Below are 26,172 nucleotides of genomic sequence, written 5' to 3'. Positions count from 1 at the left end.
AACATGAGAGACTAGAGAAACTGGCACTCTTTATTTGGTAAAAGCAATTTAACTATTTTTCCCAAAACTGATTCCTAATATTTTCAGGTATTAATTCTTGTTCTAGACTACACAGTCTGCAAAGAGATCCAATTCTTTCTTCTGTTTCAATCATCTATGTCTCAGAGGGGGGGGGTGTCAGAAAATCTTCTATAAGCCCCTCCCTTGTGGGGCATCCACAGCTTCCATCCCTGTCAGTGGTACTACAGAGTGTACCATGGGTGTGGCCTTCAGAAGAAAGAGAGGCAGCTGGTATTCTCTTGCAAAGATGAGTGACACAGACTGAGGGTACAAGGATTTTTTTTTTCAGTTCAAAATGGCTGCCCATAAATATTTTTGTGATGTGTTGGTGTAACAGACATACTATAATGCTCAAAGAATTAACATTTCCAAAGATACCGAGTTCCTCTCAAGGGAAGCCACTGTCATACATATAATATACTGCTGGTGGCTCATATAACATGACATAGGAAAACACTACTTCCCTTAAGAAGTTCAAATCAGCATCAGGCATGTGTCGTGGAACTGCTCAAATCCCTGAAATTATGTGTCATTCAGTTAGTATTTAAAATAAAAACAGACTCTCATCAAATTGAAGGAACTCACATTTATTTTACGATGGTCAGGATCAAAGTACTTGACTTTAGATGGGCACTTGCTGGGGGCCTTTTCTGACTTCTGACAGTGACTCAGACCATTTTATTAATGAGCTAAAACTAAGTAAATGATGAATCAATGCCCACGAAGCAGGAAAAGATGCCAGTGCCCCACTAAAATCGCAAAGTGTGATCAACCTGTTTCCGTTAAGAAAGCTGCTGGAGTTTTTACTGGGGCATTTCCCAGGCAAACAGAGCAAAGATGTATAAACCCAGAGCGGAAGGTAAGCCTATTTCCTCTCTGCCTTTTCATTCTGGTCCCTAGTGTAAACACAGTGAATAATTCAGGGCTTCTTCATGTCATCCTCTTCTCCAACCTGATTGGAAGAGATAACCCACATCTCACATTTGCCCAGTCCAGTCACTAAGGTATGGGGTCAGAGTACACATCCTGTGGCAAGGACATGCAGCAATATAAAACCGAGAAAGCACAATGTCTATTTCATTCATTCACATAGAGCTATTGTGTCGTCTGTTACTTATGCTATGGGTCACTGTGATCATGGAACATTCTCTAGATTCTGACCCTAATCCCTCAGTCACACCAAGGTACATGTGTTTGTCTAAGCAGTCTTGTGTGAGCTATTATGGCATGCTAAGGTGAACACACTTTTAGTCCATTTGGAAACTGTGTAATAACACGAAAAGAGGTAAGCTTAGGTAACTGGAGAATAGATTTTCTGTTCCCAATGACCATGAATGTAATGGGTGGCCACCACGCACGTGTTTTGCTGGCAGTTTCTTCGAGGGGAGGCTATACTTTGCCATGTACACATGGCTGTTAAAATAATTCTTACCTTCTGATTCCCACTTATAATTATCACATATTCTTTTACTATCTCATAAAAGTCATTCTCTGAAATTCAATTCATACTTTTTTTTTTTTAATTTTATTTTTCAACTTTTGCGAAAGGCACAGTTTTCTAGAGACAACTTGGGCATTGGTGTGGCTTCTTTTCTTTATTCTCTGGCAAATCTGCCTCCTAATACAGCTCTTGTGTGTGAATTCTCCTTGTTTGTCTTAATTCAAGGTATCATATTGTTCACAAGGAACCCTGAAATGCTCCACGCTGTACCCTCCCATCTTTCACCCCAACTGTAAACGCTTTCTTAGGCCGAGTCCTTCCTTTATAAAGCCAAGCTCTTAGCATGTTTCTTCTAACAATGGTTATTTGCTTCCAGTAGGATGAAGGCAACTCCTCAGTTTAAAACATATGTTTCCACAGAAGCCAGCCAGCCCATTATCACCTAATCGTCATATCCATGTGTATGCTGTTATCCTAAGTGATCAAGACCATTTTGCTTGGGGCACACCCTCTCCTCCCACTCATCTTACAGTTGGCCTTGCTGTCTGAGATGTTGCTCCCTTTTATCTGTGTAGAGAAAACTTCCTTTTCTCTCAAGGCCTACGCCACCATGCCTTTTCACTCATGGAGAAACTGTTTGGCTTTGTGGTTCATAGAAACAGATGCACCTGGGAAACAGAGGCATGACAACCCACCTCTAGCCCCAAACGGGTAAAGCCATTGGAGAAGCAAAAGTAGAACATAGAGTTATTCAGGGATTTTTGCCATAGAAATTCTCTTTGAGGATGATACCAATAAAAGTATCGAGTGAACAGTCGATACTGACTGTTGACTATCATGTAATAATTTCTGTCACTTTGCCATCTTCTCACAAGGTGTTGCAGTTTGAATCTTGAACAACTACCCAAGCCTGGGTGTTGAGACATTTTCTGGGTACCACCCTGAAGTGCTCCTTGGGGAGGCAGTGGAACTCTAAGGAAGTAAGGTGTAGTGACAGGAAGTTAGGTTGCTGGGGACATGCCCTTGAAGGAGAAATTGAGAATGTAGTGCCTTCCTGTTTCTCTCTTGGCTTCCTAGCCACCATGAGGTGAGCAGGCCTTCTCTGCCACATATTCCCACTCTGATGAACCCGAAGCAAGGCCCAGGGACCATGACGTGCAATCACAGAGACCATCAGGCAAAACCACCCGTATGTGTACTGATTTTTCAGGCATTTTGTCAAGAATGGAAGGCTTCCTAGCACAAAACTTATATTGCTACCTATGTGATCATGGCACTGTTTGTGTCTGCAGAGCCAGCCTCCCATCTCACTGAAAACTGAGTCCTGAAACAAGGTGATGTGGCAAAGATGGGGCTTGGCGACACATTTCCCAGCTCCTGACACTTGAGTTGCTGTTCACTGCCAGTATCATTTCATTCGTTATACAAAATGTAACAGATAATGAGGTATTTGGTCCGCATGCTTTGTGTATGTTACTTCTAAAATGTCAACCCTGGTTAACTCAACCCACCAACGGATTATTAATAAAATTCAGCGACTGTCAGATCTCTTCTCTTGGCGGCAACACCTATTATGAGAGAGAGACAGATGGCCTTACCTCTCGGTGCTTGCGTCCACAGCTGTGAGTGGAGGTAACTGGGAGGAGGGGTTGTGGGGGCTCCCCTGTACATTATGTCCTGGAGAAGGGTGACTGACAGGATGTGGGGGTGGCACGGCCCCGGCAGCTGCTCCACTTCGGCTTGGATGATTACTGGCAAAAACGGGAGCTGAAATCAAGAGAGAGGCATCATGAGACAGTGCCGTGAAGGAGGCCACATTTGAAACACCAAGGCTGACAGCAGGCATATTTCAGGGGCTTGTTTGTTTTTCTCTGAGTGCCTTTTAGGGAACACACAGCTTTTGTTTCTGTGGTGGAACAGGCTCCCTTGCTCTTCTGTCTCAGGAGCTCCAGCTGGGCTTGCCCCAGGCTCACCTTTGTCTCTGAAGTGGTATGCCCTGCCAGCTTCCTATCTGGTCATGACAATTCCTCCATCTTGTGCGGATGGCTTCTATGCAAACATTTTTCTGTGTCTGTGCCTTATAGTCACGAACGATGACAGTTGTATGATGGCATGTTCAGTCAGCTGACTGCAAATGGGCACAAGACAGGCCTTCTGCTCCTTCTCACTGTGTAGCTAGATGTTGTGGGTCAGGCCCCTGCATAGTCAGTGTAAAATGAATAGAACCCACATAACTCTAGTCCCATCATAGGATCCCACACCTTTAACTAAGACCCTAGAAGACTCAAGCATTTCTTTGATGTGTGAAGAATATTCTTGTTCTTATTCCAAAGAAGTCCTTATCCAAGATTTCAAAATAGGAAGGTGGTCCTCACACACAGCTCGGGGGGCCTTCCCCCCACTGCCAATCACGCACTGATGGTGAGTCACAACCCTGTTCTTGGGGCAGCCTAACCTTTGAGAGCTGTATCTGACCTCAAACTTGCCTGCGTGCCCATTTACATCAGCTAATTGGAACCATGTCACCTGATAACCAGGGCTTGTCACTTTCAAAGTCTATCAGAGAGGAAGGACCTTAGTGTGGGGGCCCTGCTTGGCAGACATCTCATTAGGCGGCAATCAGGCGGCATCATTACCGACTCTCCTCTGCTTCCTTCTCTGTACACTTCTCTGTTCTATGCCCATTCCTGCTCCTTCTGAACTTCGCCAATATCAAAGAACAAATGGATTTTTTTTTTAATTAAGGAAATCAAGTTCAGGATTAAGAAAGTCATATTATAAAAAAAAAACTGAAGGTTTAAAAGTTCAGGGAGTTGTATTTTTAGACCAATATCACTTTCAGCCAACCTCACCAGGGTAGAATTAAGACCCCAGGTGACCCAGCCCTCAAAAGACTAATCCAATGGAATAAGAGTTCAAGGACTTAGGGGAGCATGTGAAGAGGCAGAATTACCATCTTCCCGCTCAAAAAACTCCTGACATGGGTGTGATCTGATGTGAAGGGTTTATTTCTGGTAAATCAGCATTCTGTCAGGCTCGCTCATGTCCTCAGAAACCTTCACCCTTCCGTGGCCCTCTAGGTCTTGAAGTGGTAGTGAGGCCAGGAAGTGCTTACCAGTTCAAAAAGTCAACCCTAAGCTTCTCTTGTGTGTGCTAGCCTCATGCAAGCAGCGCTTTTGCAAGCTTGCTGGAGTCACCTTATGAATCACTGGCCCCCGCTGGCTCAGGGAACCACAATTCTGCTTGTATTCTGAATAATAAGGCAGCCCAAGGGAGAAGGCTGTTTGGATTGACTGCAGCAATAGTTTCAATATTGGTGTTTGTCAGCATGGAGCTTGGCTTTTCTATACGGTTCTAAAAACCAATGGAATAATAGGTCACACAGGCACCACGAAAACATAGCTACCTTGGAAAATAATTCTGCTTAAATATAGAAACAGCAGCTCCCATTTGTTCTGTAATTGGTGCTGAATGTACCTTTCACTTCTGCACCCCTAGAGGTATTTTTGTTTGTATGTGTTTATGTTTATCACAAGGGACACACTGCCTTGCTGTTTGCAACCCACTGGGCAACAGGGAGACTTGGTTGCTCCTGTTATGCTTTACTTTCTGGTTCAGCAGGAAATAGGGTGTTTCCCAAAGGTCTACAGTAACTGCTGATTTCACATTAACTACAATTAAATAAGCTAGACAATATGGGACACTTGTAGTCTGTCACTGAAAGCGAGATGTTGCTGAGGAACTATCCTTTCTCTCAGCCAAGTTAGAACCAACCACCTATCGTGTATTCATCCAGCATCTGTCCATCCAACATTATTTTAAATGATGAGTCCGATATATATATGTGTGTGTGTGTGTGTGTGTGTGTGTGTGTGTATCTGTGTGTGTCTCTGTGTGTGTACATATGCATGCACACATGCACGCACACACATACACATAAGTTATTCTATCATTTGTGTATTCCTGCTCCTGAGTGGGTTTCAGCTTGAAAATGGAGAAATGCCTGCGTGCACCAATTCTATCAAAGTACCAAGATTTACTAATGTTGACCTTTTAACAATTTTCTAATACACACTAATGTGTGGTTCTACCCAACCGGATAGGTGACCACATTCCAAATTAAATTACTACAATTTATACTTTAGTACTTTTGCTAAGCCCTCTACCTTGACATATTTATTTTACTACTTTTACCTTCCTCTCCTTCACCCTCTCCCTCCCTGTGCTGGGGACCGAACCCAGAACATTATGCATGTTAGAAAAGTGATTTGCCACAGAGCTACAGCCCTGGCCTCTTCTTGTACTTCTCTAAGGTGCCAACCATTCCACAAGTAGCTATGGAGTAGCTATCATATGGGAGACACAAAACTTAGTCCTGGGATAAACTATAAAATCAGACATGTTTAGTATCTGCTATCAATTCATGTTAGCTTTTTTAACGAATAAAGACAATCAAAATGCCAATAAAATCTATCTTGGGGGCTCTAGTGTAGAGAGAGAAATTTTATCGAACAATTTCTGCCCGCTTCTGATCAAAGGTTGCTCCAGGGAAGTGTTAATTCTCTCAGATTTGTAAGCAGACTCATGTCACAGAGGCTTAACCTCAAGACATCCAGGAGTCCTGGGGCAGAAAGCCAGAGGTACGATGGTAAGTTGAGGAAAGAAGTGTCCAACTTCTACGAAGTTACACTAGGATGGCAGGGGAGGAGGTGGTGGGGAAGGGGTACTGGGTAAGCTATTGGAGGTGACTGGCTAAGGACTGGGTTTCACAAGTTTTACAAGCTCCAAGGTCAAACACATGTCCACAGCCCTTCCCTTTGTAGCTATAGATGATTCATAATACTGAAACAGGAAAAGATCCTCTACTGGGACCCCATAAGAAGAAGAAAAAGGAGGTCTCAGGCTTCAATTTAAAGTCTGAATTTGAAAGTTTTTGAACAGTTCCTTACATAGGGCATAATCAATCACTTTTCTGCCAAAGAAAGCCCATCACTTACTTCTGTGTTGTAAGATATGGGATAAAAATTATAGAGATTTTAAGAGAATTATAGAGAGATTATGCCTTACTTGAAAGAAACTAATTATCGATGTCTATACAGAAGAGCCTGCTTGCAGAGTCCAGGATATAACTGCTAGTTGCAGATATTACTTGTGATGAAAATAATGACATGAAATTGAGGATAAGTAATAAGAGGCACAAGCATGGCTTTTTAATGTACATCCAAAGGACAACTCTCTGAAGTCAGCTAGCTACAGGTACAGGGACTAACTATCCTTGGCCTTTATCAAGGGCCTGCAAGTCTCAGAAACTGCCATCGTGACCTGGAAAATGTCTTTGCTGTCCTCAGTGACTTCCAGGAACGAGGTTAGAATATCTAACCTTATCAAACGACACATCTAGGATATACTCTTAGGTATACAGTCTCCAAGTATTACTCCTTCATTCATTTGAACACAACATTCCAACACCTTCTCTGCATAAAGCAGGTGCTAAATCTCAGTGTTTTAAGTTTCAATACCTGCCGGCTTCTGGCAGACTTGCTACTTCAGCATATGCTTGCTGACAAACGCACAGGCTCTGCCAAGGGATTTCCAATCTTAGGAAGAAAACCTCCATGTCTGGATGGAGCTGTGAGGTTATTCACAAAAGGAGAAAGCATTTCCATACTTACTCAAAATGATTTCCACAACTCAACAAGTGCATGTACAATGCGACCTATTGATCAAAGCCTAAGGAAGGGACCAGAGCCCTCCAGAACACAGCACAATATTAACGAAACCGTTGTGACCAAATCAACCGGACACAGATTGCCCTGGAGGCAGCTTTCATTGTTGATGTCACCTTGGAGGTCAGTGCTGTCCCCAAAGCTCGAGGGGGGCTTTTCAGTGAACTTCCAGACAGGGTGGGTGAGTGGCAACTGGAACAACTGATTAGGCACAGTAAAGGAACAAACTAGAAACCCTTATTGCCTTTGTGATTAGGAGATGGTAGAGTCCCCAAGGAAATAAAACCTGGTCGAGCAATGAATGGGAAAACTGCCTGCTGCCCAGAGCCAGCTCTGTCCCCCACTGCTGTGGACTCTTTTACAGGGGCCTGGCTTACAGCAATGGCAGGAAAAGGTAGCTCCTATGAGGTGATCCATATGGCTCTTAGATGCTATCTCAAAGACTCTTGGGGCCACGGAAGTCTAGGCTGGCACCTTAAACTATTTTAGTGAAGTGTCAGTCAGGGGTATTAAATAGTAGCTAGCATAGATAGACCTGGTGGAGTAAACCAGTAATCCTAGCTAACAGGGAGAATAAAGCAAGGGATTTCAAACTCAAGGCCAACCTGGGCAATTTAGTGAGACCGTCTCAAATAAAAGTCAAAAGAGGAAGTTATAGCTCAGCGGGCCAGTCCTTGACTGGCATGTGTAAAACTAGCTTCAACGCCTAGAGCAGTAAAGAACAGCTATACTTCTGTTCTTTGAGATGAAATAATCTGATAACCCCAAAGAGCCATAGAAGGAAGAGATGCTTTCTGATTCCCTACATCTTAGGCCAAGGCAGGTTGAGAGTCTAAACCTCCTGTGACTCTCCAAGTGGTCCAGGTACACACATGGGGAAGCAGGGGCTGAATTAGGTCTCAGCCTCATTTCCTCTGCTTTCTGCTCCATCCTGGGGAACTCACAGTTAGGGCTGATCCAATATTTGTCATATGCCAAGGGCATACAAACATTTGCTATCTATCGGAGGCTTGCGGTCTAATCTGGTTCATGGTTAGATGACGGCTATGGTCGCTAGGTGAGCAACGAGTGAAGATGAAATTCAAAGTGAGACTTAAGGTCATACGCCCCCAAACACCACCCCACACTGCCTCTCAAGCGTCGGGTGGATTCAAAACCGAGCTGCATCCCTATCTAACAGGGCAGCTGAAAAGTCACCTTAGAGTGGAGGCACACGGGTGGCTGTGTGAGATGGTCAAAAACACTCTCCCTGTCCCTGCAAATTCTCAGCCCTGATGAGGGAAATCTACCAGCTCTGAAATGTAATCCAGACAAGAAACTAACTGAATTATTTGGTTTGGAAAACAAACAGCTGGTAAGAAATGTGCTCCCCCCACCAATAATGATTTCAGATCCATGTCAGAGGCTTATTGATCCACAGGCAAGGAAAGGAGAGAGGCCTGCAGGCTGATGCGTGAGCGATCAGCTATAGGAGTCCTTTACTGCAGCAAGCAGGATGTCCTGGGCCATCGATAATGAGTCTAGAGGAGATTCTCTCTCTCTCTCTCTCTCTCTCTCTCTCTCTCTCTGTGTGTGTGTGTGTGTGTGTGTGTGTGTGTGTGTTTGTAGACCACTGAGCTTCCCTCTAAGCCTGTGCTTCAGGGTATTCCTGGCTCCTGAAAAGGCCTAGCATGGCTCTGGCCTGTCCTCACTAGAAAGGGAATCAAAGTTACCCCAAGATGGTGACTCTCACTTGTAATGAATGTCAGAGCCATGTTGGTTGGGCTCCTGAGAAATGACATTAATTGCTTGGTGGCTAGCACAAGGGGAGAAGTCTGGGCTGACCATTCATCTCTTAGGCAGAATTTCAAGGGTCAAGGCACAGAGGAGCAAACTAATCGATGAGCCTAAAGTAAATTGGCTCTCAAGTAGACATTAACAAGAATTAGAGGGTCCACATGAAAGGTAAGCTTAATCTTGTCTCCCCATCTCTCTCTCTCTCTCTCTCTCTCTCTCTCTCTCTCTCTCTCTCTCTCTCTCTCTCTCTCGGAGAAATTTAGACCTGGGAGGTGTTCAATAAGCCATTTAACCACAGTGGTGATTTTGGCTCCTTTGGCTTCATCAGAAATCAAGCACTCAGGACAGACAGTGTCAGCATGGTTAGGAACAGAAGAAAGTGCACTGAAGGGGAGTCACATAGATCTGCATTTGAAGTTTAGCACTAATGATTGGCTGACATTTCTTTATCTTAAAAAGGATAATGCTTCACAGGATTGTATGAAGCAATATAAATATATAATGTATTAAAAGCCCCAAATGGGGGCTGAAGAGATGGCTCAGCAGTTAGCACCCTTTAGTGCTCTTGAAGAAGGCCCAGCTTTGGTTCCTAGTACCTGCATGGGAACTCACAAATGTCTGTAATTCCAGTTCCATGGGATTGACGCCCTCTTCTGGCCCAGCCTTTGTGGACATTGCACATGATGTGGTACACAGTCATACAGACATACATGCAGTCAAAACACTGATATACAGAAAATAAGATTTAAAAAATTACAATCACATAGCACAAAGACTGAACTACGTCTATACACTCACAGATGCTTGTATCACTTGACTGTATTACTGCAATTAATAGAATTTTAATATGATTAGGGAATCACAAAGACATATACTTCTCCAAAATGGTAAATATCCAATTAAGCTTTCTTATCTAAAGCCCAAGTAGATAAAACAACAACAACAACAAAACAAACAACAACAACAACAAAAAAACACATATAAACTGTGCATTGGAGTTTGTTACAATGGAGGGCTTTATGCATCACATTCAATCAGCTTTTTATTGTTCAATATTTTTATGCATACAAGGTGTTTGGGGCCTAGAATGAATCCTCATAGGGTTAAAATGTTGTCCTTTGCTTTGAAGGAGTAATACACACCTTTGAGACACAACCCATAATACATTTCAGTTTAGAAGATAACAAGTCATTTTCATGCATGACTGCACTTCGTTAAGGAGAGAAAATGGGCTGTTACTAAAATGTCAACACAATTGTCCCTCTTGAAGCTTAGTTTATCTTGAAGTATTTTTACAATTTCACTGCTTCTTTTTGTTTGTTTCTCCTCTCCAAGAGCATAAAGATCCAGCCTTTGTTAATTTTCAGAATTTAAAGAAGGACTTCCCTTTAGATGTTCTGAGGAAAATGGCCAATATAGGGGCTATACAGAAATTTGGTCCCCAAAAGTGAAAATTTAAGACTAATACCATCTGCTGTTCTTCACAAAACACCTCAAAGCAATTTAATTGCACTGTCATCCAATGGAAAACGCCCTCCTGACCTAAATTCACACACCAGAAAGAGTTTTCTAGCAAGGAAAATGCCTGCCAGGGCAATTTTCTAGGAAGTCTGTATTTAATTCTAAAGTTAATTGAAGAATGGGAGAAACCCCAGTTTATCCAGTTTATGGTAATCCTTGTTGTGGATGAGAAGGGACTGTTCCCTTTTTCCTTCCTGCCTAATGTCAGGGCACTGCCCCTCTCTCTGCCTCTCCATCAAGAAGCGGTGATACTGTATCCATATTCCAGCTGTGTTAGGAGAAAGCCACTTCCTAAGGGTTTGCATATTCTTCTCTCTAATTTTTCCCCTCTCCTCGTGGCATGAATAATTTTAATATTGCCAATCACTAAAAATCCATTCTTTCTGCCTGTCTCCCCCTCACTCCCCCACTTTGCAGTGTGGAGTATCATTATCCAGCAGCCCCATAACAGCATAATGAAACAATCCCTTCTCAGCCACATCGGGTGGCTGTCAGACTAAAATGACAATGCCCGTACATCCCTGACATACTACCCTCAGCTAATTGATGGCAAACAATGGCAACTGTCTCCAATGCTCTAAGACAAAGAAAACATACATGTGTCACCTGACAGGAGAGCTACCTGGCAATGGATAAAGCAACGTGCTAGGGGGCTGCTGGATTAAGGTAAGTAAGGGTACAGCTCAGAAGAATGTACCTATTAGCTTTGGGTTTAAGAGTGCTGCTGTTCACCAGGGAACAGAAATAAATAAGGTAAAGTAAGAATTTATTGATGTCTGGACAGTTACATGAATATTCAGGTTCTCTTACAAACAGATATTCTCCCAAGAGCTCCAAACTTCAGAGTAGGCAGCCCAATTACATTTCTAGCTCAGGCAGCTAGATTTACCACCAGGGAAGATGTTGTTAGTGTTCGGAATCGTATACATGCTCTCAAGCCTTTCTGGAATATGCCATGATACAACTAGAAGGTATGTCACCCACATGAATGCCAAAGGTTACCATCAAACATTCTGAAATACCAGGTGTAATTAGCTTCTGTTCGGGAAAGTTCCTGGAACATCTGTGCTTCAGAACAAAGACATTCTGTTGCAACTCGAATGGCATCATTCTGGCACTTCTCTGGGGCCAACATTTCATGCAGCCCTCTTAGATCTTTCCAGACAATGCATGACACATCAAACCTCAACTCTCGGACTGCATTTCTCTTCTCTTAAGTATCAACTCTCCTACTCAGTCATCCTATTCTATTACACAGAATAGTCAGTAGGGTAAGTGAACATGCCAATCACTCAAGACTTCTCTTTGGATATCTTCATTTTCTCTCTCCCCTCTCCCTGCACTTTAGATTTTTCACCCCCTTTCAGGTCAGAATGGAAAAGCGGAAAGAAGAAAGATGGAACAGGCATGGCTAACAGTTCCTGGTTGTAACTAAAAAGGTCTCTGCTCTGTCTTTGTAGCAAAGTCCAACTTACTCATAAAAAGTAACAACCATTTTAGTAAACATACTATGTATTCCATGGTGATAGCACCAAAGGTAGGATCCATGACCCTACCTGCTCTGCTGCCAATGGACCTCTGAACCCATCTGCTTGCAAAGAGATCTGTAGCAAGGACAGCCAACCTGGTCTTGTTGGCCATGTTCTTCTAGCAGAACGAAATGCCGATCTGTGGACTCTGAGGGAACCTCTCTTTCCTAGATGTGTAAAAGTTAGTAACAACAGTCCTTTGCAGGGACTGAGGTCCAGTGAGGGACCAGTCTTCAGTTTATCACTGGCCTGAGGCAAAACTACACAGACAATGAAGTTAGTTTTGTTGCATCTCCTTCCTTCCTTTCTTTCTTTCTTCCTTCCTTCCTTCCTTCCTTCCTTCCTTCCTTCCTTCCTTCCTTCCTTCCTTTCTTTCTTTCTTCCTTTCGCCTTGTTCTTACAGCCTTTCTTTACTTTCTAGCTCACTGGACTTGCAAGCAGACATTCACATTTAATCAAGAATTTATGTTCACATACAACATTTTGGAAAGAATCTTGATTGAACATTTTTCTCTATTTGGGAAACAGAAGCTTCAGTCTTCAGTTATACACATGTCAAGGTCTACTGTGAGACACGGTGTATTTTGAGGAAACAAGTGTCTTCCCTGTTGGACTATGACCAAGTGGGCCCTTAAAGCTTGATGTTTCAACTTCTTGTTTTATTCCTGAGGATTGGTGTGTACATCTCAGAGAGACTTTGATTTTAGAAAACAGGCTGTGGTACTCTACAGGCTGAGACACTTCCTCCTTCTAGGGAGAACAAATGTGGATAGGTTAACACCACGATGGCTCCTGGATCTCACTGCCAGCCTCTGGCTCATTATGCTTAAAACCCAGTTCTTGTTTCTCTGGCAGCTTCTTCCTGGATGAGGACCACGCCCATCGGCATATCCCATCCAGGATGCCTCTGGAGATATTCTTGCTAGGTGATGACTTAGGGATTCTTCCATTTGAGCGCCTCTAATCTTCGGGCTTCAGAGAGCATCCCAGGGAAGATAAAGAGGAGGGAGCTCAGCCTGGATCCCTTCAAGGGAGACTTTTGCTACCATCTGCTTCCATTGTTGGGCCTCATAAAGTTCTCTGCAAAGCCATGGGCTGGGAGACTTCTGAAGTATCTGCTAAATCCAAAAGATTATAGGCCCAGCCAAATTCCTAAGTATTATATGCTCTTAACTCCTCTTAGAATGCACTCTCCTCTTTAATTAATTTATTTTAGTTAATTCACTTTATGGCTTCCTTGATTTCATTTGGTCATTGACAAAGGTTCCAGATGTAAGTCTGAAGCTGAGGTCACTAAATCATTTTTGGAAAGGACCAGAGAGTTTTAGTTTTGTAGTAATGTCCTCCATTCTTCAAGCAGCTATTCTCATCCAAAGCCTAATAACTTACTTTTGTTTAAATTTACCTTTAAAAGTCTTAAAACCCCTGAGTTCTTTGGTCACGCAAAAACAGGAGGCAGGCCAGATGTGGCCTGTTTGCTGATCTGTGGTGTAACAAATTACCTATTACATAATAGCTACAAAGAAAACACCATCACAGTAAGATTAGGGAAATAAAAATTAGAAAAACTAAATTTGGAGTAAGAAATTATTCAAAAACTGGTTTTACAGGCACCTTGGACTATATTTTGAAGTGAATGACAGAGCCTGAATGAGACTATTTACAAAAAGACACCAGGAGAGACCAAGGCTGTACCCTCAGCAGTGCCAACACAATGGCTGTGTGACACTGCAGTGGCCCAGGACATCAATACAATTGCCTCTTTTCTGCACCTGCCTCACCTCACAGATTCACTGTTCATTAAGTTCATTTTTCAAGCAGACATGTGTAGACACTCTGGAAATCCAATCTGATGTGGCATAGACACTTTCTAGCTCTGGAACGAAAGTCTAATGCAGAGATCTGAAAAAAGGGCTTAGGATCTGCAAGCTCTAAGGTCAAATCCTGTCTTGGATTCTTGGAAGAAACTGTATCTGAACTCTCCGTAGTACTACTACCCGGGGTGGGGGTGGGGATGCAAAAGGGGTGCTCGTGTCTATCACAGAGGTCAACTTGGACCATCAACAGTCCTTTAGACAAAGAGGGAGGGAGGAAGGGAGGGGAGGAAGGGAGGGGAGAGGGAGGGAGGAGGGAAGTAAAGAGAGCCACTGAGAACTTACAAGTTGCCAGTGAGCACACTGGATTCTTTCTGCATCTCATTCTCACAACAGCCCTATGGGATTCCTACTACCATCTATCCTAAAAGGAAAGTGACTTCCTTAAACACCCAGTAGGCATAGAGCTAAGATGGGACTTTAGATTTAGTTCCACAGTCTTTCCGCATGACACTCTGTCTTACAAAATCAACAACCAAAGCACTATTTTTGTATTCAAACCCTAGTAACCATCAAAACATAATTTTGAAACTGTGAGCTTGGAGCCACTGACACCTAAGTGGTGAGTTTCTGAATCCAATTTTATCTTTAAAGCCCCACAGTAGATCTGCATTAAAAACACAACATGAACCACTAGGCAAAGTATTGGGATAGAAAATGTAAAGAATTCTATTTTAGTTTTCTTTTATTCTACTCAATGATGCTGACTGAAATTTTAATTTCTTTAGGCCCCAATTCTAAAAACAACAACAAAAACCATCAGGGTGGCAGGTAATTTGTGGCACCTGTCTTCTATTTTGTTCAGAACTGTAATATACATTTCCTAGTATTTGAACACAGCAATAGTTAGCGCTAACAGATGTTGAACATTACTGCCTCCTAAGAACTCTTAATGTCATTAAGTCTAGTGATCAATCTCAGTAAGAGGAATGTCTCAGTTGGAGGCAAGGACATGTTTCCATTTGTAAATATCGTGTGTGAGAAGACTGGCTTCATGGACAGTAAGAGAGACTTGTGTAAAACATGGTTACTGATGACATATAATATATGACTTTTAAAAGGAGACACGAGATACTACTCACTCTTATTGCTGGTATAAATGTAAACTGCCTCAGCACCCAAGCACAAGGACCAAGGACATTTCTCTCTCATTGGCACTGGCTAGCAGGTATATTGTGTTTCTCAAAAATATATCCATTCCTTAGAAATGCTTGATGTAAAAGCCAGGCATGATGGAATCCCCAAACTGGTAAGGCAGAGGCAGGAGGATTTCTATAAGTTCATTGCCAGTATTGTTTATATAGTGAGTTCTAAGCCAGCCAGAGCTGCATAGCATGACACTATCTTTAAAGTAGAAGGTAAAAAAGAAAGATTAAAAAAGCTTGGTATGGGCTAGCCAGGGGAACAAATTCCTATGCAAACTGATGATAGCGTGTTCTCTTTAATAGTGATCCATCACTTTCTGCATCTGCTCATTCTTTCAAGGCAGAAGTGATAGACTCTCTCTACACTTTCAGAGAGAGACCTGGGATCAGAGGCATAAAACCTGTCATTTCTTAGGACCTGATTAGGCATTCACAGAAACACAGGGTAAGACTCAAATCTGTAGTTCAAGGCTGACAGATGAGACAGTTAGACAGATGATAGATACTAAGTAGATAGGTTAGTACATGGTAGGCAGAGACAGATAGACATAGATAGATGATAGATACATAGATGATCCATCCATACACACACACACACACACACACACACACACGTAGGTAGATAGATGGTAGACAGGAAGGCAGACATGAACCATGAGCAACCAGGTTTGCTGAGACAGAACTGGGCTCATGTGCACGATGGCCAAATTCCAGCTAGAAATAGTGGAAGTGAGGCAAACGCAGGCTAACTCAGGAAGATCAAGACTCCACAGCAGTGCCTGCGATTCCAGTGTGGGTGGAAGCGTGGCTGAAGGCATGGTTGGGGACAGGACTGGGGCTGATCAGTCTATGACAATAGCAAGGAAGACACTATAAATGACAATCCCCCAAACAGTCTTTGGCTAACATGGGATGGGTACACGTCACCATAGTCAATCTACCTCGGACACTACTCTATTATTACTGCAAAGTACCTCAAGTTTCATGTGAGTTAATCCCCATCTTATCCTTAACCTTCCTTTACAGTATCCATACAATATTTAAAAGGATTCTCACTATGACTATAAATACAAAAACTAAGCAGTTCTTAAAAAAACAAAAAACAAACAAACAAAAAAAAACCTTTGTGATTCAGATAGAAGGAATTAACTTCCTATTTCTTTCTTTCCTTGGAGGCTAACTTCAATAGAAGTAGAAAGTCAGAACTTTGGACCCAAGTTTAGCTCATTTCCACACCACAAAAGGTATTAAGTGTTTCAGTTTATAAGTTCTAGCCTGAATTCCATCCTGCCATCCATCTGTTCATTCAGACCTGCTTGAGACAGACTGTAAAGCAGATACAAATGGTCCTTCCCATAGCCTACTGACAACATTAAATATGTAGTGTGTGTGTGTGTGTGTGTATGTGTGTGACAGCACAAAGACAACCAAGTCCTTCCCCAGCAGGGGATAAAGCCACAGCTGGCAAGCCTTATTCTTTTGTCTCCGCTTCAACAGGTGTGGAACGTTTCTTGTTCAAGCCCCAAAAATTGTTTTTATAGAAAAAAACTTGTGAGTGTTGTAAAATTGAGTGACTCAGCTTTATCTTGCATGCAAAGTCAGCAAGAGTACTAGGGAACATGTACATACGGACAAATTGAGCCACCCAATTTAGCAGTCTGCAAACATACAAAGGTAGTAAGAGCTATAACTGCTCCCTCCATACCTGCCAGTGTGACCTGTGCTGCCTGGGAACCAACATTTTAACTGGCATTAATGGAGTGCGTATAATAAAAGCTCACTCTTAATTAAAACACAAACAAGCGAGCCTTCTACAGACTTCTCCAGTGAGAAGTACTACAGAGTACACAAACTCTAACTGCCCTCTACAAAATTCGAAAGGGTTTTGATAGAAGCCACATCCCCATACATTGTGAGTCAAACGAAGGAATCCAAAGTGAGCTGCCTGGATGAACAGCACCTCGCATCAACTGGGCACTTGTTAGGATAATTCTGCAGAGAGTCAAAGCTTTCAGTTTGTTTGGAACTACCCAATTGGAAACTCCAAGGATGGGCTCAGAAAAGAGCATTTCACAAGGCCTTCTGCTGACATTCACACACTGTTGGACTGGCTCAGGGTTAGCAAGGACTGAACTATACATTGGGGACATTAGTGCCTGCAGTAGAGGACATGGGGCTTGCTCCTGCTGTCACCGACTTCAGTCCAAGTTAATGGACAATCATCTACAGGAACTGCTCTACTCAGTGGTTCTCAACCTTCCTAATGCTGCAATCCCTTCACACAGCTCCTCATGTTGTAGTGACCCCAGCCATAAAATTATTTATTTTCATCGCTTCTTCATAACTAGAATTTTGCTACTGCTATGAGTTGAAATGTAAATATCTGATATGCAGGACATCCTGTGAAAAGGTCATCGACCTTCAAAGGGGTCACGACCCATGGATTGAGTACCACTACTTTAAAGTGATGCAGTTTTTGATGACACTACCAGGGGAGGCATCATAAAGACATGGTCAGTGTACCCCTATTCTAAAATTTCTCCGTTTCTTTCTCCCCTTTGTACATTCCAAATAAAACAGCGCTTCTAAAGATAATGCAAGATATACTTACATGTTTTGCAATGGTCTGTGTCTTCCGAATACTTTAATGTAGCTTACGTTCATCTTTCACAGCTCTCTGCTATAAAGTTTAATCTACTGGGAAATTGTATGTCAGTTTAGAGGCCTCTAATGACCACCCCCTAAATTAACAACCAGTTTTTGAGAAGAGACCATAGGAGGCACTTTCATAGAAAATTATAGCTAACATTTACAACCTTCGAAAAAGCTGTCCAAAGACAGCAAATACGCTCAATTTACGAATACAGAAAATATATTAAAACATATAACATGAGATTACACTAAAATGAAACACTATTCATAAAGCATGTTAATGCAGTACTATTTATTACAAAAACTGGTATTATTGCAGGAAAAAAGCTCCCTTCTCCCAGTAATGGGATGGAGAGCTAATGGCATTATAAAATTTTATAAAGAAATCTTTATTTCCTTCTTATGCTCATATATGATATTTCCTTGAAAAGCTTAACGTTACATTAAAATCTGAATAGTTCAACAGGACTTACTAGCTCTAAAACGTATGGACTGCTTTATAACCCAAGAGAAACAGTGCCGATAACCTGCACCCCACCCCCAGACACAAAGCACTCTTCAAGATCTCCCTTGCTTCTGCTGCTTCGGTGTCCCATTCCACAGTAGTTTCTGTTGAACTCAAATATCTCATCCCTTCCCATGAGAAGCCTGGATCACCTGGAGATGGCTCTTACATGGGTGTCTATTTACCAGGCTGGCCTGTAGGATGAGTGAGGGAGGAGAAGGCCTCATCTCCTCTCGGGTTGTCTGTACAGCCTCCACTTGTACCTTCCGCCCCTCTAATCAGCAGTTCTGAGTGAGTTCAGGAATTTGGGTTTCTGCTCGATGATTCTAGCTAGTGTCTAGCACCAAGTCTTCACGACCGCAGTTCACGGGCTCACTAAAGTCACCTCATACTGTGTCCACAGTTGCAGCTGTGGTTCAGAGAAGTCGCCATTAGTTTTGTAGCCACACATGGGATGGACCATTTGCCGGAGGCATCTATTGTGAGTGTGTGAACTTTCTGCCAAGGCCAGGCACCAGTCCAGTCGGTCCGTGCTGTTGTAACTCACTGAATTTAGACTTGCCTACTTCCTCAGCTCATTATATGAGCACATGAGCTCACATTTCTACTGGTCCCGAAGCCCTGAAAGTGGAACTCACACTTTACCTACGGTGAAACAGTCTCTCTCAGATCCTCAGCAAACCACTGGAATTTCCACACTGCACAGTGTCTGAAAGGAACTAGAATGATTCATCCTCAGGGTCTTTGCACAGCTGCCCCTGCCTCTGGGACCACTCAGCAGCAGGCCCAGGGAGCCCAGGGATTTCCCAACAGTGAGAAAGTAAACACCACAATTTAAAATTGTCCTCAGCATGGCCTACAAAAAGGCAAGTCTTTTCAGACAATCCATTCCAATCAAGCACTGGCTCATCAACCTGAGAGACCTGCTTCAATAAAGGAAGCAGATACTTCAGGACATGGAGGATCTTTTCCCTACTCATCTTAATGCTGTGCAGATCATCCTTCTTGGCTCTGAGTCCTGTGGCATCTGAGGGATGATGGTGCTCAAAGCCATGCTCAAAGCCTTCCCTTTCTATGCCCACTTACACTCAACAGGTTTCCATCACAGTATCTCTGTACTAAATCATTTAGCTAGCAACGAAAGGCATATGCATCTGATAATCATTGAGAAAGTCTTTTCTTGATTTACTGTATCTATATGATATTTTTTTATATGAAGGGAATAACCAAGCATTCTGTACAGTCCTGAGGATGGAATCCAAGATCTCAAACATGCCATACAAGCCCTCTACCACTGAACCACACCCCAGCACATCTCAGAACACTTCTTATCCTCCATCAAATAGACTTAACAATTCAGATTTCACATTTAACTAATTAATGAGCGTTTTGCAGCATGCCTCTGGCATGTGCCATGAGTTGGCATGTGTCTGCAGACCTTTAGCCATGTGCAGCTGATGTACACACATACTCCACACATGTGCCTTTCTAGAGCGTAATAAAGAAGGCATGTTAGTTTGGTTTTGTAGTTTTCCTCCCTGTCTGGCTTTAGTCTCTGTGATTTTCTTTTTACCTACTTAGCAAATCAAAAGGCATAATCAATTATTTAAAAATAATTCAGAGGCCAAGAAACTAAAATATAGCACCCAAGGAAAACAGACATAAAACACTTGTAATCTACCTGGAGAGATAAAATCCCAGGGAAACACTGGGAGGGTGGCTACCTGCCTACTTCAAGTCATTTCAAGGGCAGCAAGTGCCTGCCAACTGGAAGATGCTTTGTGGGCTGCTGTGGCAACTCACGCTCCCTTGCCTGGTGTTACAGCTCTTCTGCCACAGCTGCAGGCGATAGCTCAAGGTCTTTTTGAGAACCAAATATAGAAGAGCATCAAAAGTACAAAGTAGGAAGTCTATTTGGCATGACAAAGCCATTTCAAACTAAAACTAAACCTTAAAAATTTGAAAATTCTAAGACTTTAAAAATACTATCTGACATATAAAAATGCATACCCAGTCTAACACAAGAGTGTAAGAAACGAACCTTAAGTTACATGTATACAACACAGACAGCATTTTCCATAGCAGCAGGTTTTAAAGTGTTCAAGATCTGGGACAAGACTGGCCAATCCCTGAAAACTATTACTATATTTGTATGTTGGTTTTCTCAGTCACCTCTGATTAGCTTTGATCCTAACTTCTGAGTTTCCAGGTCATTGCCTGAAAACGTAGAAGGGTGTTTCATAGGCTGTTTAAACCCTGATTGTTAATTCATTTAGTGTGGAATAATGACTACTCATGTGTTGGTAATTTGCAAACCAACAGGTCCTACGCAAACAAAAGCTGTCTGTGTCTAATACAATGTTTTTCAGTATATGTTGGTAGTGTTATACAGCAGCCATGCACTTTTGATGGAATATCTATGTATCTATTTAAGATTTGGCCAGCCATTCAAACCAGTTTTAATCTCTCCCTCTGGATCTGGAAAAAAATGAGGCTATATTGTTTCAAAGAATAAGTCCCCAAGTAACTGCGGAAGGTTCCTCGATGCTGGCCCACTGTGATTAAGAATGTCTTGATGACTGATGCTCTTGAAATGACTGCCTGATGCCCTTTTCTGCTGCACTGTCTTGAGAAGCTTAAAAAGCCACACAAGCACGCCTTTCTCCTATTCCACGGAATGCATTAGTAAATTCTCCATTCTCTATGGCTTATTAGTCCTTCTCAAAAGAAAAAAAATAGCATGCTGCCAACCTGGCTATGGAATCAGAGGCAGATGGGAGTGAGATTTGCAAGTCACTGAAAATGGAAAAGTCATTGTCTGGAATGTGGTGCTGGTATGACTTGCTTTCAGACGGTTTGCAGGGAGAGCTTTCTGTGTGTAAAGTAATAAAACTAATTAAGCTTGCTCAAGTACTGCAGCCTCATAGAGATTTGAAAATGCACCCAAACCACAAACTAATGAGATCAAAGAAAAAGGATGAGCTCTCTTGCTGTATTAGACTAGTCTTTCCTTTTGTTGCAATCTAAACTTTTCTAAATACAGGATCACCAATGATTCAATCTGAGGTAGAGGAAAGATCTAGAGTGTCCTCCCTTCCTCTCCATTTGGTTTAGGGACATCAATGGATATTTGTACAAGTTGGTTTACTAATATGAAAGTTTCTGTAGTAACCTGGGGCTTCCATTTAAAATAGAAAGATAATAAAGACTATCCCATTTAGTCTGCTGCCTGCTTCAGGGCCAACCAACCATTTCCTTTGAGTCTACATCAGTAAGTTTAAGATTTCTGGGAGGGCTTAGCACACCAAACTTCTGGAAGTAGCCCAAAACTAGATGACCTAACGTGTTATTTGGCCTCGTTTCTTTATAAGGAGAAGGAAGGTCTGGCTTTCCAAGCAGGCACAGGAGAACAAGTGCAGTCTACTGACACAGCGGATGCAGACGACCATGGATGAATTCTCAGTTGAACCAGAGTTGCTGTTACATTCTTACCTGGATAGAGTTCAGGCCCAGGCCCTGGCCCTGGGGAGCATCCCACAGCACCATCAGCAGCAGCATCTCTGGGGGAAGTGGCTGGCTGTAGGGGCTGCACAGCGAGACAGTCCGTGAGGAGATCTGGATGGAGCTCAGTGCTAGACCGTAGCTGAAAGAAGAGAAAAGAATAGAGATGAAAAAAGCTGGTCCTTAGATTAGAACGCTTATCTGGAAAGGCCTCGTGCCCCAAAGGTTGATTCGATCCAGTCCACAAATGTTTCTCAAGCAGCCACAGAGGGATAGGCATGAGTGTAACAGCATCAACAGAAGGGTTAGTTCTCCAACTCTACAATGCCTGGCAGGTGCTTCAGGAAACACGTGGCTATAGACTTTGATAGCTGCACTTCTGAGAACCCAACTTCCTATCACAGTTCCGTTTATTTGCTCCCTCAGTATCTAATCAGAAGTTGTAGTGATGACAAAAACAAACTCAAACAGACTTTGTCCACATTGGAAAGTTCTTTTTAAGAACAGTGATACTGGCACACACACACACCAAAAAAAAAAAAAAAAAAAAAAAAAAAAAGATCAGGAGAAAATTCAGAGATTTCCACTGAGGTTTGATGCTTAGGAAAAAAAAAATTATGCTTAGGAAATTTACATGAGAGCAACATACTCAGGATAAAGTTTAAATATAGAAATATAGAAAATGATTAAATGAAACTGCTAACAACACCAAACCCCAATACTATGTCACACCCAAAAATTAGGAATTTACATATTCATTTAGTCACACATAATTCATTCTACATGTAAGTCACATGTAAAAATTAACCCAAAATATTTAAAATGTAATGTGAGTGAAAACTTACCTGATTCATTTTATTACGTGTGGGTGTCCGTTTGTGCAAGTGCTTGTATATGCATGTGTGTATATGACTGTGTGTGGGTAAGACAGCATGTGTATGTTGTCTGTGTGTGAATGTGTGCGTGTGTCTATGTGTGTATGTATGCATGTGTCTGTGTACATATATGTATGTATGTGAATGTGCGTGTGTGTGTGTGTGTGTACGTGTGTGTGTGAATGTGTGCATGTGTATGTGTCTAGGTATGTATGTAAGCTGAAGAAAGAAGCTTTGGTGTCTCTTCAGGGTACCATCAACCTCCTCTAAACAGGGGCACACTGGCTCACAGTTCACCAATTAGACTGGACGGGCTGACCAGTGAGCCCCAGGAACCCCACTATGATTACAAGTATTTATGTGGCTACTGGGGGTTGAACTCCAGTCCTCAATGCTTGCAAAGCAATCAGTTCATGAACTGAATTACCTACAACCCCAATATCTTTACAAACATAAATTTTGTAAATGTAACTTGAATGAAAGTTTACAATGGAACATTTGATGACATAAAAATATTAACCTAATTGTGTTAAAAAGAAACACAGTATTTAAAGAAATCTAAAAATGTATTACTTAGAAATATCATAAATGCTTATCTTCAGTATTTAAAAACTGATTATAAACTGACTTTAAAGACAACATTATGCCTTAAGATACAGAGACAGAGTATTCTTATTCCTTTGACAAATGCCTCCTGACCCTCTGGACTCTAGGAGTATTCACCGTCTTTATGCGACTCTGATTCTTTGTGGAAAGATGATGAACAACCATAAAGTGGGCAATGCTAATCACTAGAGAAAGTGATGTATGGAAAGGAGATCATGAGGGTATGTGGGTGGGGGCTAGTTTGGGACAGTGATCAGGGAGCACTTGGGGCTAAAATTGGTAACAAGCCAGAGAAGAATTGAAGCAAGGTGACCTGCAGAGTGGGAGCTGGAGGCTGGAGGTGCTGGCCTGCATTGCTCTGTGTCTAAATGACCAATGGAATGGCATGGCTGGCACAGGGAGAACATGAAGCCCAGGGATCAGAGATAGAAGATGCAAAGAGGACTGGGGAAAAACAGTGAACAAAGTCTTGGCACAGGCAACATCTACAAACTGAAACTGCTTCATCCGGAGAGAAGGTTGAAAGCGAGAACTAAAGAATGTGATACATATACAACGAGAATTACAGAAGCAGAGGCCATGAATTCAAGGGGGCGGGTAAAGGGGACAAAGGCCAAATTAGGGGTGGGAATGATGTAAATACAGCACTCATGTATAACTTCTCTAAGTTTTAAAAATGCTCGTGCACATATAACAATTGCATGGCATGATAACCCTAATGGCACAGTGGCAGTAACTGTCTTATTGGTCTTAAGACTCACTCAACAAGAAGGATAACAGCTTCTGCTACTGGAAACCGAGCCAACTACTCAATGCTAGTGAAGTCAGAGATGTTAGAGGAGAAACTACAACCACCACTTTCCTAAACCAGCATGATTCCTAACAACAATCTAAAGATTTGCCTTTATACCTACAGGTAAGTATAGTCCTCATGTCTCCTCAAAGAAACTTCTCTTTACAACAGAGACCATTAGAGGAAACCACAACCAATCAAAAGGCAGTTGTGGAGCCCAGTCCCAAAGGATCCATCCATGAAACATTCCCACATCTAAGGCTCAGGGGACACTACAGAGGAGGGCAGAGAGAGAGAGTGCAGGGATCGGGGTGTTTTCTGTGTGACTGTGATTCCTATTAAAACCAGACACTATACTCATCAAGTCTCACCATGACTGCCTAAACATGAACTGAACAAGGGCAGCAACAATAACTCAAGCCACAGTAGGTGGGGGAAATCCCGAGGCTTCAACCCACACAAATAACTATAGGCAACTAAGAACTGTGGAGGATAGGTGAAACAGTCTTTGCCAGGGAAGGGTACACCAGCTGGTTATTCAAGAACAAATGGTCAGCTCTGAAAACATACATTTAAGTAAATTATATAGACTGTGTGGGGTTCATTTAAGAATATATATGTGTATATTATAGATGTAACAGCAATTAATAAAAAAAGGTCATAAATTTGTAAAAAAAAAATAGCAAAGACGAGTATATGAGAAGGTTTGGAGGGAGGAAAAGGAAAGAAGAAATGATGTAATTATAACCTCAAAAGGTACATTTTTGGAAATGTTTAGTGCAGCTATTCATTAAGTATTTTGTTTTCCAATACAATAACTATAATGTTTTAAAAGCTATTCACTACACTTGCCAAGAAGGACCTTAACACTGACTTATTAGGGGCTGGAGAAATGGCTCTGTAGTTAAGACAGCTTGTTACTCTTGCAGAGGGCCTGGGTGCAGTTGTCTGTGAAGACAAAGTACACATGTGGTATTCATACACACTGATAGCAGATGTCTTTCTGTATAAGTGTTTCTCTTATTGGTTGATGAATAAACACTGTTTAGCCAATAGAGGCAAGAAGATAGGTGGGGCTATGAGATGAGGAGAATTCTGGGAAAGGTAGGCGCAGAGAGGCAACCAAAAGAGAGAGGCCATGTAGAAATACATAGATTAGTAGTTATGGGTTAATAATTAAAACAGAGCTAGCCAATATGAAGCCCTAGCCTCCAGCCAACAGTTTTATAATTAATATAGCATCTCTGTGTGTTCATTTGGGGCTGAAGCATAAATTTAAAATACTAAAAATAATTTATCAGCTCATCAAAACTTTCATGAAAGTATCTATGCTAGTGATATCACAGGTAGAAATTCATGTTTTTTAGTAGGTGACTGTGTTGTTGCAAAATTTATAGTGAGCATCAGGGAATAGCTTTTCAAGACCCACAATCTAAACAATTTGATTCTTGAATCTGTCCTAAGGAAATACCCAGAAACATGAAGGACAATGGATACTCAAAGACCTATCTATTCATTCTCCTAATGATATACAGCATGATTTATAGCAATACCCCAAATTACAAAATGCTCCTAAAAAATCATACTAAACATACTATGTTTATAATGATGGCCAAACAAAAATTTTTTTATATACAAGATGTTAAGAGTAGCTGACATCCCATATAAAATGAAATCTTTTCTGCTTTCCAAATACTCCACATTCCAATGGTGAACTACAGCCGCCGATTTAAGAGCATCTGTGTAGGAGCCGGGTGTTGGTGGTGCAAGCCTTTAATCCAGCACTCAGGAGGCAGAGGCAGGCGGATCTCTGTGAGTTTGAGGCCAGTCTTGTCTACAGAGTGAATGCCAGGACAGCCTCCAAAGCAATACAGTGTCTCAAAAAAGCCAAGAGTATCTGTGTGTGTGTGTGTGTGCCTCTTATCTGCAGTCTTTATAGTGATGTCACACAGATCGCTTGGAACTGGTCCTGGTGAAAATATTTACAGTATGGAGACTGGCAACTGCTCTATACTAAGGTTTCTCATCTGTAGTTCTGGCTGCTAAGTATCACGAGAACATGACTGATGGAGACTGTGAACTGTACCCTGACCAAACACAAGGACAGTCTGCCTCAGATGGGATACTGTTTGCGCCTCACAAGTTCATGAGTTCAGAGCTAGGCTCCT

General features: G+C 42.1%; 1 protein-coding gene across 2 annotated transcripts in view; it reads right to left on the bottom strand.

The window, feature by feature from the left end:
* The window catches only part of Glis3 (GLIS family zinc finger 3), a 421,425-nt gene that overhangs the window by 31,653 nt on the left and 363,600 nt on the right, over window positions 1-26,172 (bottom strand). For both annotated transcript variants that reach the window (XM_051199799.1, XM_051199800.1), the window contains 2 exons: window positions 21,722-21,872; window positions 3,100-3,268 (listed from right to left, as the gene is read on the bottom strand). In XM_051199799.1, coding sequence (XP_051055756.1) covers window positions 3,100-3,268; window positions 21,722-21,872 — 320 coding nt within the window. The remainder of the gene's footprint in view (window positions 1-3,099; window positions 3,269-21,721; window positions 21,873-26,172) is intronic.

This window comes from Phodopus roborovskii, unplaced genomic scaffold (genome assembly GCF_943737965.1).
Source record: "Phodopus roborovskii unplaced genomic scaffold, PHOROB, whole genome shotgun sequence".
Classification (NCBI taxonomy): domain Eukaryota; kingdom Metazoa; phylum Chordata; class Mammalia; order Rodentia; family Cricetidae; genus Phodopus; species Phodopus roborovskii.
This window is presented reverse-complemented; position numbering and strand designations above follow the sequence as displayed.